Source organism: Panthera pardus, unplaced genomic scaffold, assembly GCF_024362965.1.
Source record: "Panthera pardus isolate Hobbes unplaced genomic scaffold, ASM2436296v1 HiC_scaffold_7, whole genome shotgun sequence".
In the NCBI taxonomy this organism is placed as follows: domain Eukaryota; kingdom Metazoa; phylum Chordata; class Mammalia; order Carnivora; family Felidae; genus Panthera; species Panthera pardus.
Window position 1 is genome coordinate 43,550,459 of NW_026527002.1, and position 16,504 is coordinate 43,566,962.

The 16,504-nt window shown below is 35.5% G+C and overlaps 1 protein-coding gene across 5 annotated transcripts in view; it reads left to right on the plus strand.

Moving 5' to 3' along the window:
• The window catches only part of MTDH (metadherin), a 55,595-nt gene that overhangs the window by 21,988 nt on the left and 17,103 nt on the right, over positions 1 to 16,504 (plus strand). The window contains exons 3-8 of one of the 5 annotated variants that reach the window (XM_019468046.2): positions 2,966 to 3,050; positions 3,745 to 3,921; positions 5,316 to 5,381; positions 7,052 to 7,288; positions 9,829 to 9,918; positions 12,146 to 12,244. In XM_019468046.2, coding sequence (XP_019323591.1) covers positions 2,966 to 3,050; positions 3,745 to 3,921; positions 5,316 to 5,381; positions 7,052 to 7,288; positions 9,829 to 9,918; positions 12,146 to 12,244 — 754 coding nt within the window. The remainder of the gene's footprint in view (positions 1 to 2,965; positions 3,051 to 3,744; positions 3,922 to 5,315; positions 5,382 to 7,051; positions 7,289 to 9,828; positions 9,919 to 12,145; positions 12,245 to 16,504) is intronic. The other 4 variants (XM_019468048.2, XM_019468051.2, XM_019468047.2 and 1 more) reach the window with 4 other exon arrangements.

The window sequence follows — 16,504 nt, forward strand, 5'->3', positions numbered from 1 at the left end:
AATCTTGGGAGTGTATGTCTAGCATATCGTAGGGATTTAATAAATCTTGATTGCATGACAGCCGTTAGGAGAGGTTAACTAGCTCCACGGTAGAGGCTGACAAAGAATAGGAGGGAAGAACGTGGTAACAGAGGAGCTGGCACTTTGTATTTGCATTTTCCTTCAAAAGTGTTCACTGTAGTGGAGCTGCCCACAAGTAAGATGTTTACGTCAGTAGGACGGCTAAGGCAAATAGTAGCATGAATGCATATTTGTGTTAAAGCTTTTTATAAATACGTTCCTAAGTCTTGTCTGGGTAAGCATTATTCTTTGGTTAGTTACTTAACTAAAATCAAACAAGACCTAAGCCTAAATCAAGGTAGTCTGTCTTATTTTTCTGCAGATTTCATTTTAGTGACGAATCACAGTATATTTCAGTGTGAATATAACTTCTCTCCTTTTTTCATACTTTCTCTCCTTTAAAGTCTTATATATGCTTATGTATACTATTTTGTAGTTAGTCTGCTTTCACATCTTCTTTAATCTTTAAAAGAACCTTATGTGGGGGCACCTGGGTGGCTCTCGTTTGGGCGGCTGGCTTTGGCTCAGGTCACGATCTTACTGCACGTGGGTGGGTTTGCGCCCCGCATCGGGCTCTGTGCTGACATCTCAGAGCCTGGAGCCTGCTTCAGATTCTGTGTCTCCTTCTCTCTCTGCCCCTCACGTGCTCATGCTCTGTCTCTCTCTCCTTCAAAAATAAATAAATAAACATTAAAAAAAAAAAAAGGAACCTCATATGAGGTTAGGAATTTTTGTCCCAAATGGCAGTTGGGGAAAGGGATTTAGAGGCACTTAGCCCAAAATCACATAAGTAATACATGATTAAATTTGTATTTAGAGTTCAGTGTAGAGTAACAGGATAGCAGAGTATTTGTGAGGGCAGGATCTAGAGTCAGAACTGAATTTTACTTCTGGATTTACCACTTAATAACCCTATTGTCTTAAGCAATTTATATAATCTCTTATGGCCTCAGTTTTCTTATCTGTAAAATGGAGGTACTTAACTTTAGTTAGTTCCTGTAGGTCTGTACGGTCCAATGTGGTAGCTACTTAATGGCTACTTAGCGTTCCTTCTCATACTATTAATAACTTTTTATATTCATTACCTTTTGAAATGTATTTGGGGTATGTTGAGTTAACATATATTAAAATTAATGTGACCTCTTTCTTTCATCTTTTTGACATCTGTATGCTAGAAAACTTTAAATTACAAACATGGCTTGTATTATATTCTATTGTACAGTGCTGCTGTAGACCAGGGATGGGCAAACTCTGGTCCCCCAGATCAGCCAGAGGCCTATTTTGGTAAATAAAATTGTGTGGAAACACAGTCACAGCCATTCAGTTACATATTGTATATGGCTACTTTCATGCTACAGCAGCAGGGTTGTAAGATCACTATGTATAGAACTATATGTGCCCTGGAAAGCCTAAAATAGTTATTACTTGATACCTTATAGAAAAAGTTAGCTGACCTCTACTTTAGGCTATAACTGAAAAATGCTCAATGTGTTATCTTGAGTGGGTGTGAGAGACAGACAGTCGATAGAAAGTAGATTGGTAGTAGATGCTAGTGGGAAAAAGGTGGTAGGGACACTGACTGGTCATTGGTACCACGTTTCTTCTTTGGGATGATGAGAGTGTTCTGGAATTAGAAAATGGTGACAGTTGTACGACCTTGAATCTACTAAAATCCACCAAACTGTACACTTTAAAGAGGATAAATATTATGGTATGTAGATGATACCTCAATTTTTGTGAAGTAGATATGACCTGGTTTGGTAGATGTCATAAAGCAGTACATGAAACATGATACATGTTAATGAGAACATGGAAAAAAACAAGTACAGATCAACTACAGGGAACATAAAAAGTTTGTTGTGAATAGTTGCTTATATACTCTTGTTGTCAAAGAATTTTTAATCACTCTTAAGAGCTGTCATTTATTGCTTACTCAAACTATCATTTACTGCTTTACCCATAAAGAAAAAAAAACTTAGTATCAAGATATAATCTTTTTTCTGGTGGTAAACTTAACTTGAAGATAATAAGATATACATAGCCAATCTCAGTTAAAAGAGTGAATATAGATTATAAGTAAAATCAATATTTGATGAATATTAGTACTTTCTTGGAAGCACTAATCTAAATATAGAAATCGTGGCTTTACCAAGTTTTAATGAGCAGCTTCTGAGAGGAGAAAATAATATTAACAGAATGGAATTGGAAGGCTGTTTCAAAATAACCCACATCTTGTATGTGTGTAGGTATTTTTTTTTTAATGAATTACTAAATACCTACCATATGCAAATCCTAGGTATTTTCGCATTGCTTTGAAACTGACAAAATATTAACTGCTTTTTCTGGTTGACTCTCTAATTTGCTATACAGCAGGGTATTCCAGCAATCTGCTTTATAAAATCCAAAAGCCACTAATCAGTGCATCATTTTCTTTCTCAACGCTAGCAATATTTTTTTAATTTTATTGCTCTGAAAACACCATATTACACTGCCTTATTTGTGATGGAAGTTAGGATAGCATGTTTTTAAGGGCACAGACTTTGAAGCCAGATAGACCTGTTTCCTAATTTGACTCTACCACTTACTAACTTAATGTGACCCTAGATAACCAATTTCATATTTAACATCTCTAAGTCTGCGTTTCCTCATCTCTAAAATGGGAATAATACCTTCCCTAATGAGTTTTTTTAGGGAATAAAGAAGAAAATCAGTGCAAAGTACTTAGCATGTAGTAACCACTCAATAAATTGTACCCTCCTATTATTATTGCCATTTAATGTTAATTTCTTTTATCAAACATTAAATTTTTTTGGTTGTCAGCATCATACATTTCATTATGTATTTTACTGACTCCTACCTTTTCAAAAACAATGAAATATTAAGTAACATTCTATTTTGCTTTCAGTCAAAGAAAAATAAGAAGAAATCAAAGTCAGATGCTAAAGCAGTGCAAAACAGTTCACGCCATGATGGAAAGGAAGTTGATGAAGGTACTTGAGCAAGTGAAAGGACTATAGAAACATTTTTAATCCTTTTTTACCAAGGTGGATTATATAAAAGCTGCATTTGTGTTGCTTAATCTTGTATCTAGCTTTTCTTTTTAGTAACTACAGATTTTAATGTACAGATTTGTGACATTGTTACAAAACACTTTTTTTTTTATTTAAGTGCGTTTCCTGAAGGGAACCATCTTCAAATTGAGGGTCTAGCTCAATATGTTGAGCGATTGTTTTGTCTTTGTTTCTTAGAACTATGGTTTTAATTTTTTCCCTATTCTTAAATACACTATCCCTAAAAGGTTGTGTACAAAATTCTTGAGTAAGCCCTTTATTGTCATCAACAAATAAATCCATTTATTAGTACTTATTTATAATACTCTCCTATCCATTCTGTCTGGCAGGATAAAAAATATATATAAGATAACATATATTTATCATTTTTTTATAAATCATAGAGGACAGAGTTGATAAAAATTAGCAGAATAAATAATAATGGCAGTTAGCTGCCTGAAACAACATACTGAGATTCGAGTAAATTCTTAGGATAAGTTAATATCATCAGTACACTTGGTTTTTAGTTTACTATCATGATATTTTGTGTGCCCCCCCCCCCCCAAAAAAAAAAACCTGCAACTTTTTTCTTCCCCTTTACTGAATAACACTTTTTTCTCTGGGGCTATGTCAGGAGCCTGGGAAACTAAAATTAGTCACAGAGAGAAACGACAGCAGCGTAAACGTGATAAGGTGCAGACTGATTCTGGTTCATTGGATTCAACTATCCCTGGGATAGAAAATACCATCACAGTTACCACCGAGCAACTTACAACCGCATCATTTCCTGTTGGTTCCAAGAAGAATAAAGGTATATTAGTGGAACATAAGAGTCATACATCAAATCCAGCTCCTTTTAATCAGATGTACAAAATATCATTACGTCAAAAATTTGACTATTTTGAACAGCTTACATCATTGTGCTGATATACCCTTCTTCGTGAGAGCATTGTGGACCATGTATCGGTTTACCTGATAACCAGCAGTGTTACTCATTACATACCGCCTAATGAATGGCTTTTTAAATTAAAATTGCCTTTCTGCCTTGAGTCACATGAGAAAATGATGTTGCCTTTTTCCTTGTGTGCAATGCTTTGCCCCAGCTCTCTTACATCTCCATTTTTATAGTGGACAAGACATTTAAGTGGAATTGTTTGTCACCATTCTGCATGTTGGATGCTTGCATTCCAAGATGAAACTAGCATGTTCTGGATAGTGCAGGCTCTGTCTTGGACTTCTTATCACCCCAACTTTTTGAGAATGCTTTGGTGTTTGATAAAGCTGGACTGGAACTTCAGAGGTTGTGGAGCTAATGGTCTTCCCAAGTATTTCAAATGCTCAGACTATCCAATATTGATGGCTTCTTAGTAGCTCTTTACATTGCCATCATTTTACCCTGGAAACATCAGTCTGCAGAGTGATACTGTTCAACTTGGGCATTGACTTTTCTTCCTTCACCTTTTTATTAATTGCCTCCCTACCCCACATTTGTCCCTAGACCACTTTCTCAGCCTTTTACTTTTTTGCTTGATGACCTGCTGGAATTTATCGCTTTGGTGTAGCAACAATGTCTATTTATGCATTTTCACTATCCCATATTAGCCATGCTTTAGCACTTCTGTTGGTGACCCCTTTTCGCTGTCTTGTGCATGCCTTCCTTGCTGCACAATCCTGTGTCATGCTAGTTTTTTAATACATTGTGATCATTCTGCTTTTTAGTGTCCGAGAAATAGTATCTTTGTTGTAACATGTATTCGCCCCTCTTGCCATATTTCCTAAGTCCTGGTCCCAAATACTGGCGGTGTTTTTAAGTTGGATGTGTTTGCTTCCAGGATTATTGAAAAGGCAGCTGGTATTGTTGAGAGGTGGCAAAGTTGAATCCAATTACAGAGCCCAGTTCTCCAGTTCTGCTGAAAAGAATCTTGATAACCATTATTGAACAGCAGACTTTCCATATATTTGAGCAATTTTCCAGGTCCTATATTGCCATTTTAGTTGACTAAGAATATGTTAACTAAAGAACTCAGTTCCCTAAGGACATGTCATGTATGTTGTGGGTAAAACTGACTCTTTTCCAGTGTAAGAATTTAGTACTTGAAGCAATTTATTAAAAATAAGTGAAAATTAAATTGTGTGTTAACTCCTAATTTAATGTGCATAGTGGCCTGTTTAGTATTAAATAAATTTTATTTCTATTTCAACCAGGTGATTCTCATCTAAATGTTCAAGTTAGCAACTTTAAGTCTGGAAAAGGAGATTCTACACTTCAGGGTGAGAGAAATTACATGTAACTTAAATTGAAGGCCCATCAAAATAGAAACTTATATACATGTCTCTTTCCTCACATGAATGATACAGAAGGAAAAAAAAGGCTTAGAAATGATTTTTAATTACTAAAGTAATATAATCACAATCCAGACATTTTGGAAAATGGATAAAAAGAAAAATCATTCCCACTTCTAACAGGCTTTGGTATGTTCTAGTTGTTTCTCCCTCTCCCCCATATGTAAAAGCAATCTTTTAGTAATAGCTTATATGCAGTTTTTATTCTTGTTTGCATTGTGTAAGTCAATAGAGAAAAGAAGGATTTTGAGTGGGGGGGGGGAGGACTTGGTTTTAATATATGGGATAAAAGACTTTACCCCTGTTTATTAAGGAAAAAACCTTAATACCTATCATCGTTTAAACTGCTTCTTTAACAATATTAAATATTTTACAATAAATGGACTACAGTCTGAAGTTACCCAGTGCTCCACAATTAGAAAATATATTTTATGTACTCGTTTATGATAAAGATTGAATTAAGTAGAGTAGTATATCTTACCTAAAAACTAAAAGTGTTGTAGTATACTATAAATTCAGAAATGAAAAAGCACCTTATTTCAGGCTTGTTTTAACTCTGTCAGCTTCCTTCATTCCCATGATTCTCAATCCTGGCTACACGTTACAGTCATTTAGGAAGCTTAGAAAAACACGCACAACATGTGCGTGCGTACATATATACACACATACATACTGATGCCTGGGCTTCACCCATAGAGCTTCTGATTTGATTTGATTTTTTTTCTTTTAAAAAAAATTTTTTTTTTAATGTTTACTATATTATTGAGAGAGAGAGAGTGAGAGCATGAGTGAGGGAGGGGCAGAGAGAGAGGGAGACACAGAACCCGAAGCAGGCTCCAGGCTCTGAGCTGTCAGCACAGAGCCTGACGCAGGGCTCAAACCCACAAACCAGGAGATCACGATCTGAGCCGAAGTCGGACGCCCAACCGACTGAGTCACCCAGGCGCCCCTGATTTTTTTTATTTTCTTAAGTAATCTATGCCAAATGTGGGGCTCAAACTTACCACCTCAAGATTAAGAGTCACATTTTTCACTGACCTGAGCCAACCAGGCACGCACCCCTCGAGATTCTGATTTTAATTAGTCTGGGTTGAGGCTCCGTTGTCTACTTTTAAGAAAATTTTCAATTGATTTTAATGTGCAGCCAGGTTTTAGAATCACTGCCTTATACATTGTGTGTGTGTGTGTGTGTGTGTGTGTGTGTGTGTGTGTGTGTGTAAATATTTAAAGAAAGAACATAATAACTAAGGAGAAATCTTCATATGTTTAGTGGGTGAGTATACCAAGTATACCAGAATATGTGTTGTTTCCCCGTTTGCTCTTTTATACTTTCTTTGAGCAAGTCATTCTGCTGTTGAAAACATTATTAATATATAAAGTTCAAGCCTCCTCTTAGTTTTTAAACTAAAAGTCATCCGTGGTGGTCATTTCCCCTTTAAAAGTCTTCATTTTTATCTTTGAAGCTCAAGCTATTTAGAAGACAGTAGGGGAGAAAATGAGTGATAAATATAAACCAAGCAATCACAGAAATTTAATAATATCCCAGTTTTAATAAGGAGTCACATATCAGTTTTTAATCTTCTTTTCTTTTCTTTAAGTTTCTTCAGGAATGAACGAAAACCTCACTGTAAATGGAGGAGGCTGGAATGAGAAGTCTGTAAAACTCTCCTCACAGATCAGTGCAGGTGAGGAGAAGTGGAACTCTGTTTCACCTGCTTCTGCAGGCAAGAGGAAAAATGAGCCATCTGCTTGGGGTCAAGACACTGGAGATGCTAATGCAAATGGAAAAGACTGGGGAAGGAGTTGGAGTGACCGTTCAATATTTTCTGGCATTGGTAAGAAGTGTGAGAACATTTTAAGTTTATTTAAAATTGCTTATTTCTGGTACATTTTGAATTTTCCAGGAATGGAAAAAAAAATTCCATGAGTAGAAAAATTCGTAAAGCCATACAGAAACAATAGTAATAATTAACACATCTCATATCCTTTTTACATGGAGCAAAGTGGGAACTAAAAAGTAACTAATAGCAAATGTATTTTTTGCTCTCTCCCTCGTGTTCTCATGTGCTTTCATCACATTTGATTGCCAGCGTAGCTAAGGGCTGTAATTATATATGTTTAGTGATAAGTGTGATGTGTGAGCAGACTTTCTGATTAATTTCAACAGTTCTGCTATTGAGTGTAAATGAAAATGATAAATAGAAGTAGTTTACAGTATTCATTTTTATACTATTTTACAGTCTGCAGAATGCCTATTTATAATTTTTCCCCTTGATTTTAAAGATAAAGACTAGTAGTTGAGAAGCTTATTCTTGTTGAAAGTCATCAAATATAAAGCAGCGTAATTCCAATGTGTATGTGTGTGTGTGTGTGTGTGTGTGTGTGTGTGTGTGTGTGTGTTATGGAAAAGAAATCCATGTTTTATATGGAAAACTGCAAAAAGAAAAGGAAAAACCCACTGTTACCACACCGCACAATGGCAACCACTGTTTTTTTATATTTCTTTAATGATCTTTTTTTTTTTTTTCCTGTGTACAATATTTTACATAACCCAAATTGGATATTCATTTTTATGTCCCCACAAACACACTTAATATTGTAATATAAACATTTTCCTATTTGTAAGCATTTTTATTTAAAGTCCCTATAATACATTATGTAAGCATAGCATATAAATCATTTTTTTATTCCCATATTATCAAGAGAAGTTTTTCCCTTTTTTAACCATGTAAATGACATTGCATTGAATATATTTGTTTTTGGGTTATTTCTTTAGGATAGATTCTTGGGAGTGATGTTATTGGGTTAAAGGGAGTATGTGTACAGTGCTCTATGACATATTATCAAAGTATTTTCTAAGAGGGTAGCTTTGGTTTATACTGTCAGCGTTGGTAAGAGTGCCATTTATTATGTGCTGACCAAGATTGGGTATTCTTATTTTTAAAAATATTTTCTAACTTGATAAACAAAAAATACATAAATTGTTCGGTTAACTTTTTAAGATCACTAATGAGGTTGCATATTTTTTACAACTTTCTTGATCATTTCTATTTCTTTTATGAATTGTCTGTGTTCTTTGCCCATTTGTCTAATGGCCTCTTATTGTTTTTTGTTTCTTGTTTTTTATCAAGTTGTAATTCCTTGTGCATTAAACATACACTCTTTTCTGTTGTGCTTGTTGCAGATACTTTTGTTAGTTTTATTTCTTATATTTGGGAGAGCAGTAGACACTAGAGTTTTTAGTGTTTAAGTAGGAAAAAAGACCTGTTTCTTCCTATATTATTTTTCCATCAGTTTCCATCAGTCTAGAAAGACTCCGGTTGACTAATGTCCCCAAGAAACAGACTTTAGATTGTTTACTGATAATTTTTCTCAAGCTCATTCTTCCTTTCTCCTGTACGATGTCCAGGAATTGTGTAGAAATATCAAAATTTGTTTGGAAGAAGTCATTCCCTAAATTCCCAGCCTCATTTCAACAATGAAGAAAGCATAAATGTCTATGCTGTAAAGCATCCTTTCATATTTAGCAAAAGATGGTAGTTTTATTGAGTAATGTTAAAAACTTTGGCCTTACCAGATATTTGCAATTTACTTATAAAAGCTATGTAGCATTTTCATAATTAGGACATAAATTTGATGGTACTTAATGTTGCTACAGATAAAATTAAGCAGCAGATTAGAGTTCCCACCTAGATGGATTGGGACCTTTGTTGAAATTGAGAGGGAACTATATTAAATTGGGTTTGTAGTGAGTTACTGAGAAGAGACTGGTGTGACTGGCCTCAAGGAAGTGTATGTGCCTTAAAATACTCATTTATAGGTAAGAAATATCTTGAAAATGTTAAGGAAATAGTACAGTATAGTGGAATGAGTGTGGACTAGTTCAGACAGACCTATTTGGTGTGAATCCCATTCTCCCACATACTGATTTTTATGGAAATTAGGTTAGTTCTTTAACTTGTATGAATCTCATATTTAAGTAGTTGTGAGGATTGGCTATAATGAATGTCAAGTACCAAGTTCAGTGCCTGACCCAAAGTTAAATAATAAGGTAGCTGGCTAAAGTGGAGAAAGGCATACATAGGCTTTGGAAATCAGCTTAAGTTTCATTTATGGCTCAGCTGTTTTCTGGCTATCAGCAAGCCACTTAAATACTCTGAAATTTTGCCTAGCAGGGTTACCCTAAGGATTAGAAGTGGTTGATACGAAGTTTGGCAAATATAATAGACATTTAGTAAATGGTAGCTATTGCTATATTGTGGTCCTAATTACTAAGGTTATCTTTAAGATTGTTATCGTAGTTTAAATCTGTACATATCTTTCAACTTCTCTTTTGCAAATTGAAGGTTCCAAGTGACGTTCTTTATTTTAACAGCTGCTTGGTCTAGTGTGGATAGGGGAATGAATACCTCTGAACAGAATTCTGCTTCTTTTGCATCTCTCACACTTAACTCTGCTGTTTCTGGTATGTGAAAACAGTCTTTCATTTAGTTAACAAAAAAATTTCTGTTTAAATTCATTTTAGCTCTTGCTATTTGGAAAATAACCCAGAGTCAAGTGCTGCTATCAACATAAGTAATAGATGTAGAAAATAGCAGAGGCCTTAACAAAAGGGGGAGAAAGAAAGACCTACATTTTTATCTGCAAGTGGTTCCTTTCTGTAGTGGAGATGGGAAGATTCTGTGACCTAACATAACTGAAAGTGCCTTGGCACACGGACAGGAACGCAAATAGAAGGCCTTCCTTCCCTTTAGGGTCACGATACTTTGCTGTTACTAGCGTATTTCTGCCATGCTTCTACTTGCAGTTTGCCTTTTATTTCTGTTTGCCCTTTTATCTATTTTGTTCATCATGAGTTTATAGCTGAGCCTTTCAGGTTATGTAGAACCTCACATAAGAACTCTACTTAGAGTATCTGTTGATGTAGAAAATACAGTATTACTAATAAACTATTATCAATTCAGCAGTACTTAAGTGAATATGCCTGTTATTAATCATGTAGAAGTCATATGTACTTAACAAATACTACGTAAATATGGGAGGTGTTTAGTTTGTAACATTTGGTTCACGTCAGACTTCATGGACCCAGTGTACTAATTATGTAGCTCCACAGTGTCTGGAGTCACTAGAATAGCTGTTCGTAGATTTTTTTCCATAAAGGGCACAATAATATTTTAAGCTTTGTGGGCCATACTGTCTCTGTGGAACTACTTAATTCGACATTGTAGCAGGAAGGCAGCCGGAGAGGATGCATAAACAGATGACTGTCTGATTTTGAAATATTATTATTTTGATTTTTTTTCCCAACCATTTGTAAATATAAAAACTGGTTTTGGCTCATGGGCCACACAAAAAAGTGAGTTTACCTTTGGCCCATGGGTCATAGTTTACCAACCCCTGGTCTCATAGACTGCATTTCAGATCCACAGATACAAATTAATTGCCTCTTTCATTTGATGACTTGGTGCAATGCAGATGCTATTCTCTTCATATATTCAGAGAAAGCAGCATTGGCGGCTAAAAAAATAGCAATAGTGTTACTTTAGTGCTTACTTTAGTAAGCAGTTAATATGCTAATTATATATGGATTTATAGGGCTATTCTACTTGTCAAAATTTATATTAAAAAGTATGTAACTTTGACTATATATCAAGCCATTATATTAAGAGTTACGGGCTGGTAAGTTAGAGGAAGGCTGCTAAGATAATCTATAACCAAGTGAAATGTGTAAGTTAGGAAGGACTTTCACAAGAGGACATGATTGTATGTAAGTCTTTTATACTAACAGGTTTTCTTACGCATTTCTTTCTGTCAGTGGCTCTGAGTCCTAAGGGAGTATCAGAGTCTCCCAAGCTTTCCAGTACATATGGAAATTCTGATTGAGAAAGTCTGAGGTATAGAGATCCCTGATAGATAATGAATTTATGGCTATAGAACAAGGGCTTTTCACCTGGCATCCATGAGTTTCTGAGCCCCCAAAATTATATGCAAAATTTTGTGTTATGTTCCGGGCAGTAGTCCCATCAGAGCTTTCATCAGATTGTAAGGACTCTGTGACCCCATTTTCTCCTTCCTCCCAAAAAAATGAAAACAGAAGAAATTCAGACGAAGGTAGACGCTTCTCTTTAAACACACCTGAACTTACCATGGTCTCTCGACCATCAGCACAACTCTCCTGCCTCTGATTCTCTCTGCCTCACCTCTCTAGGTAATCATCTAGGTCTTTAACTTTTCCTTAGGCATAAGGTTCTAGCGAACCCAGACATTTTCTAGTTCTCTCCTTTGGGGCTCTCAGGATATAGGTGTACCCTTGAAACATTCAGGATTTCTTTTGTGCTTTATTATTTTTCATTGAGAACAAAAATAAAAGAACTTTTTTTGGATTTTTTTGAAATTTGTAGATACTCAGTTTGAAATACGTATTATAAAAGACAAAATACATATCATAAAGACAAAAACTAGGGACAAAATGTAGTTCTAATCCGTGAATTAGATCAAGTGATTATCATGCTTAATCTGAAATTACCCTCAATTCTACTTTTCCTTATCTTAACTCTTTCTAATGTCTGAATTTTTCCTTTTAGGGAAAGTAAAAAATAATTTAGTCTCCGTGTGCAAAGTATAGAACTATTGTTATGAAACATCACTAGAAAATTCCATTTTTAATTTTATTGCATTCGTTTTCATTTAAGGGTCTACTGCTGAGCCAGTTTCTCATTCTACCACTTCTGATTATCAGTGGGATGCTAGCCGTAATCAACCCTATATCGATGATGAATGGTCTGGGTTAAGTATGTCCTTTTAAAAATTATGCTTTTGCTTTTGTTTTTGTTTTTTAGAATTTTCTTCCTAGCACCCTAAATTCATGCTTTTAGGTTTTAATTTTAATCCTAATTTTCACCCCTTAGGTCATAGTAATATAATACCAAGTGTGTACTACTTATAAGCTAATTACTCAATAACTGTAGAATTTAAATTCACTTTCTGTAATTGAGGCAGTATTTAAACATGACTTTCTTATAGTTGCTTTATAGTTTTTGTTTTTTCTATTTTTTGTTTTAAATGAATGTTCTATTTCTTAGTTTTAGCATAATAGAGTGAATATAATATGCAGGAATGGCTTTTAGTTTGTGAGGTATGCAAATTTTATATTAGAAAACTGTTTTCTTAGCCTGATTCCCAGTGGAAGGTTAAAGGCAAGAGTTCTAAAAAAAAAAAAGAGGAAGGGGAAAAAAATACCGTTTTTATGTTCAGAAAACTTATAGCACCTTCTTTTTAAAAAATCCGAGATTTTTTTCCCCCCAGCACCTCAAACCTCAGAATGTACTCCTTTCTCAAAAATTTTACAGCACATCCTTTTCTACTGTTTATTTAGCACTTTTATGTTACTTTGTGGACTTTTCCACCATGTGGCCAGTGTGAGAAAAAAAAATTTTTTTTGACATTATGGTTTCTTTGAGTTGAAGGAATGAAATGAAACAAACCCACTAGAAATGGGAACTCTCAATTACTCTTCCATCCTCAGTACTTAGTGCAGTGCTTTACATGCTGGTGTTCAGTAGTAGTGATGATAAGAAATGCAAACCCTTGACCATGTGCCAGGCCCTCGTGTAAGTTTTGTATGTTCTGTTGAATGCTTATAACAGTTCTACCAAGTAGGTCTTTTTTTCCCCCCACACTTTCCAGATGAAGAAACTGAGGCAAAGAAAAGTTATCTAACCTAGGTCACACAGTTAAGTGCAGGAGGTGGTAGTCTGGCTCCAGAGTTCAAGCTCTTACCCACCATATGGTACAGCCTTAGGGATGGTTGTAATCTCTAAGGTAAAATTTGCAACACAGTGGGACGCTTGGGTGGCTCTGTCAGTTAAGCATCCAACTTCAGCTCAGGTCATGATCCCGGTTCAGGAGTTCGAGCCCACGGCAGGCTCTGTGCTGACAGCTCCAGAGCCCAGAGCCTGCTTCCGATTCTGTTTCTCTCTGCCTCTCTCCCACTCACACTATGTCTCTCTTTCAAGAATAAAGAATAAATAAACATTAAAAAAATTTTTTTATTTTAATTAAAAAACTTACAACACAATACAAAAATTAGCCCCTGGATTACTTAGTCTTTGTAGATGAGCTGAAGCACAGTTCTTACAGATCAAGGGAAGTGAGTTTGGAAAGGTAGGTTAGGCAGTGAAAAGTCTTGAGCTCCTGGCTAAAGACTAGGGATGTGGGGTTGGCATACTAGTTTAGAAGGTATTTCCTAGTTCTGGTCCTCACTTTAAAATGTAATACTTCTTGTGGCTCAGACTTACCTTGGAATCTAGATTAATTGAACTGTAAAATGGAACAAATAATGTGGCATACTACTTCTGTAGATTGTTGTGAGGTTTTAATGTGGTAATAAATGCATGTGAAAGCTTTTTGTAAATTATGGAGAAGAATGCTCAGCTATGTACAGAATAGAAGTGAAGAGTGTTTATAGGAATGATTGTAAGAGAATAGTAGTGAAGAATCTGGGCAGCTCTGGGCTGAAGCTGAGGAAAACTGAGCCTTCCGGGTTCTGGGCTTCCCTACTTGGACAGAATGACTCCACTTTTATCTGTTTTAGAATTCTTGTAATGTGAAAAACACCATAGACTGCTAAAATAAAAGACTGAAAAAAAGTGTGTATACACGGAACTCTGTTGAAAGTAAAAAGTATCAACACCGTCCATCTTTCCACACTGTCTCATTTGTTAGGCTGTTGGCAGTCTTTTTTTTTTTTTTTTTAAATTTCTTTTTTTTTTTCTAACGTTTATTTATTTTTGAGACAGAGACAGAGCATGAACAGGGGAGGGTCAGAGAGAGAGGGAGACACAGAATCTGATATAGGCTCCAGGCTCTGAGCTGTCAGCACAGAGCCTGACGCGGGGCTCGAACTCACGGACCGCGAGATCATGACGTGAGCCAAAGTCGGGCCCTGAACCGACTGAGCCACCCAGGCGCCCCATCAGTCTTTTAAGTCCCGAGTTACTTGAGTTTAACCAACCTCATTTTCTCTGAATTTTATTTTTTGTTATCTTTAATGTGTCTGATTTTGGTATTCAGTGAACTGAAGTATTCCTTCTAAATTTATAAAATGCATGATTTAGTATTTGAGATTACTAATCCACAAAGTATGTATATATGTGTGTATATGTGTATGTATACACACACACTAGCTCTCCATTTAACAATGTGATGTGATTAATATGTTGACCTTCTTGTTTGAGGCATTGACCTCATTATCTGACAAGAAGGCAACACTCGAGTATAAAGTTAAGATGCTATATAGTACAGAAGATAACATTTTTTTAAAGACTGATAATCTTGTAATTGATCGTAAAGGAACAGCCATCATCATAACCCCTGTAAAAAGTCAGATTATGAATTCACAGCAGAGTATGAATGAATTTGCTGCAGCATATAAAGGGGTTAAGAGCATGAGCTTCAAGGACAGACTACCTGGGTTTGCTCTTACGCAGGTGCATAGTCATTCTGTGCTTCGGTTTCCTCATCTGTAAAGAGTAGCTCTTCTCCCACAGTTGAGAGAATTAAATGATAAAGTACATATATAGCATTGAGAACACTGCCTGAATATTCAGTAAATAGTAAGTGCTATGGTGCTGCTGATACTCTTCTTGGGGCAAAATTAGTCTATGCAGTGGGGCTAGTTAGTATTGTCTGAACACTAGAAAACGTCTTTCTAGCATAGTTGTTTTATTAAAGTCAGTACTAAAGTAAGTTCTGGTCAGAAACAGCTGACAGCTGTTTTTTTACTGAGGTAAAATAGAGATTAGTTATGAGATGCTTAAACTTAAAACATTTTTCACACAAATTAAATAGATAAATTCTTTACCATTTTGAAAGGACACTAATATGGCCCTTTGAAAAGATACTGGCAAACTGTGGGAGACTTTTGAGAAATGAGAAGTTACTCTATTATAAATGGAAGAAACTATACAATGGATGAAACCATACTACATCGTTTCCTTAAGGGAAAGAAATTTTATTAGCATATTAGGGCTCATGACTCTTAAGAATTATGTGTTGAGAGGGCGCCTGGGTGGCTCAGTCAGTTGAGCGTCCAGCGTCAGCTCAGGTCATGATCTCACAGCTTGTGAGTTCGAGCCCCATGTCGTGCTCTGTGCTGATAGCTCAGAGCCTGGAGCATGCTTAAGATTCTGTGTCTCCCACTCGCTCTCTCTGCCCCTCCCCTGCTCATGCTCTCTCTCTCTCTCTCTTCTCTCAAATATAAATTAACATTAAAAAATAAAAAAGAATTATGTGTTCAGAAGTCTTCTGGTGACAGCTTTTATGTTTAGGTTATCTGTTGTCTTATAAAGTAGTTTTATTTATTCCAGTTAATATTCAAAAAAGAAACTAACCTAAAACCAGTAAACTTGGAACAATCAACAGAAAGCTTTATAAAGCCAGTAGAGATTTGTGCTGCTGTTAATGTTCTTTAAGAAGTTAAATCATAGGCTACATTCATTCCCCAGACTTTCTGGTTATATAAGCCTTTAAAAAAATAATGTTACTAAATACTTTACGAGATTTTTACCCCTTATCTCCTCCCACCACCGTATTTATTAAGAAAATAGTTTGTTTATATGTTAGTATGTTGCCCACTCACGTGTCTAGACTTTTTTTCTTTTAAAAGAAAATAAAGTTTCCTTTCTGACAAGAGGCCTTAGAGACTAGCTTATGAAGAGAAATTTTCCAGATCTGCATTTCTTATTTGTGAGGTTTAAGCAAAATCTGTGACATTCAAATCTCTTAACGGTGTTGCTAATGAATGCTTAATGTAAGATGAGCAATTGGTTCGACATCTATATTTATAAAAATGATTTCCACATTAAGACATACCAGTGTATCTTATTGAGAGATTTATCAGGATTGTAAGAAATACATTTTTAGTTGTCTATGCCCGATAGCTTAGAAACTGACTTTCTATTGTTATGTCATCAGTGATACATAAACACTACACCTACCATTTATTGAGCATTTACTGCATTGTTGTGTACTACTTTAAATGTATCTACTAT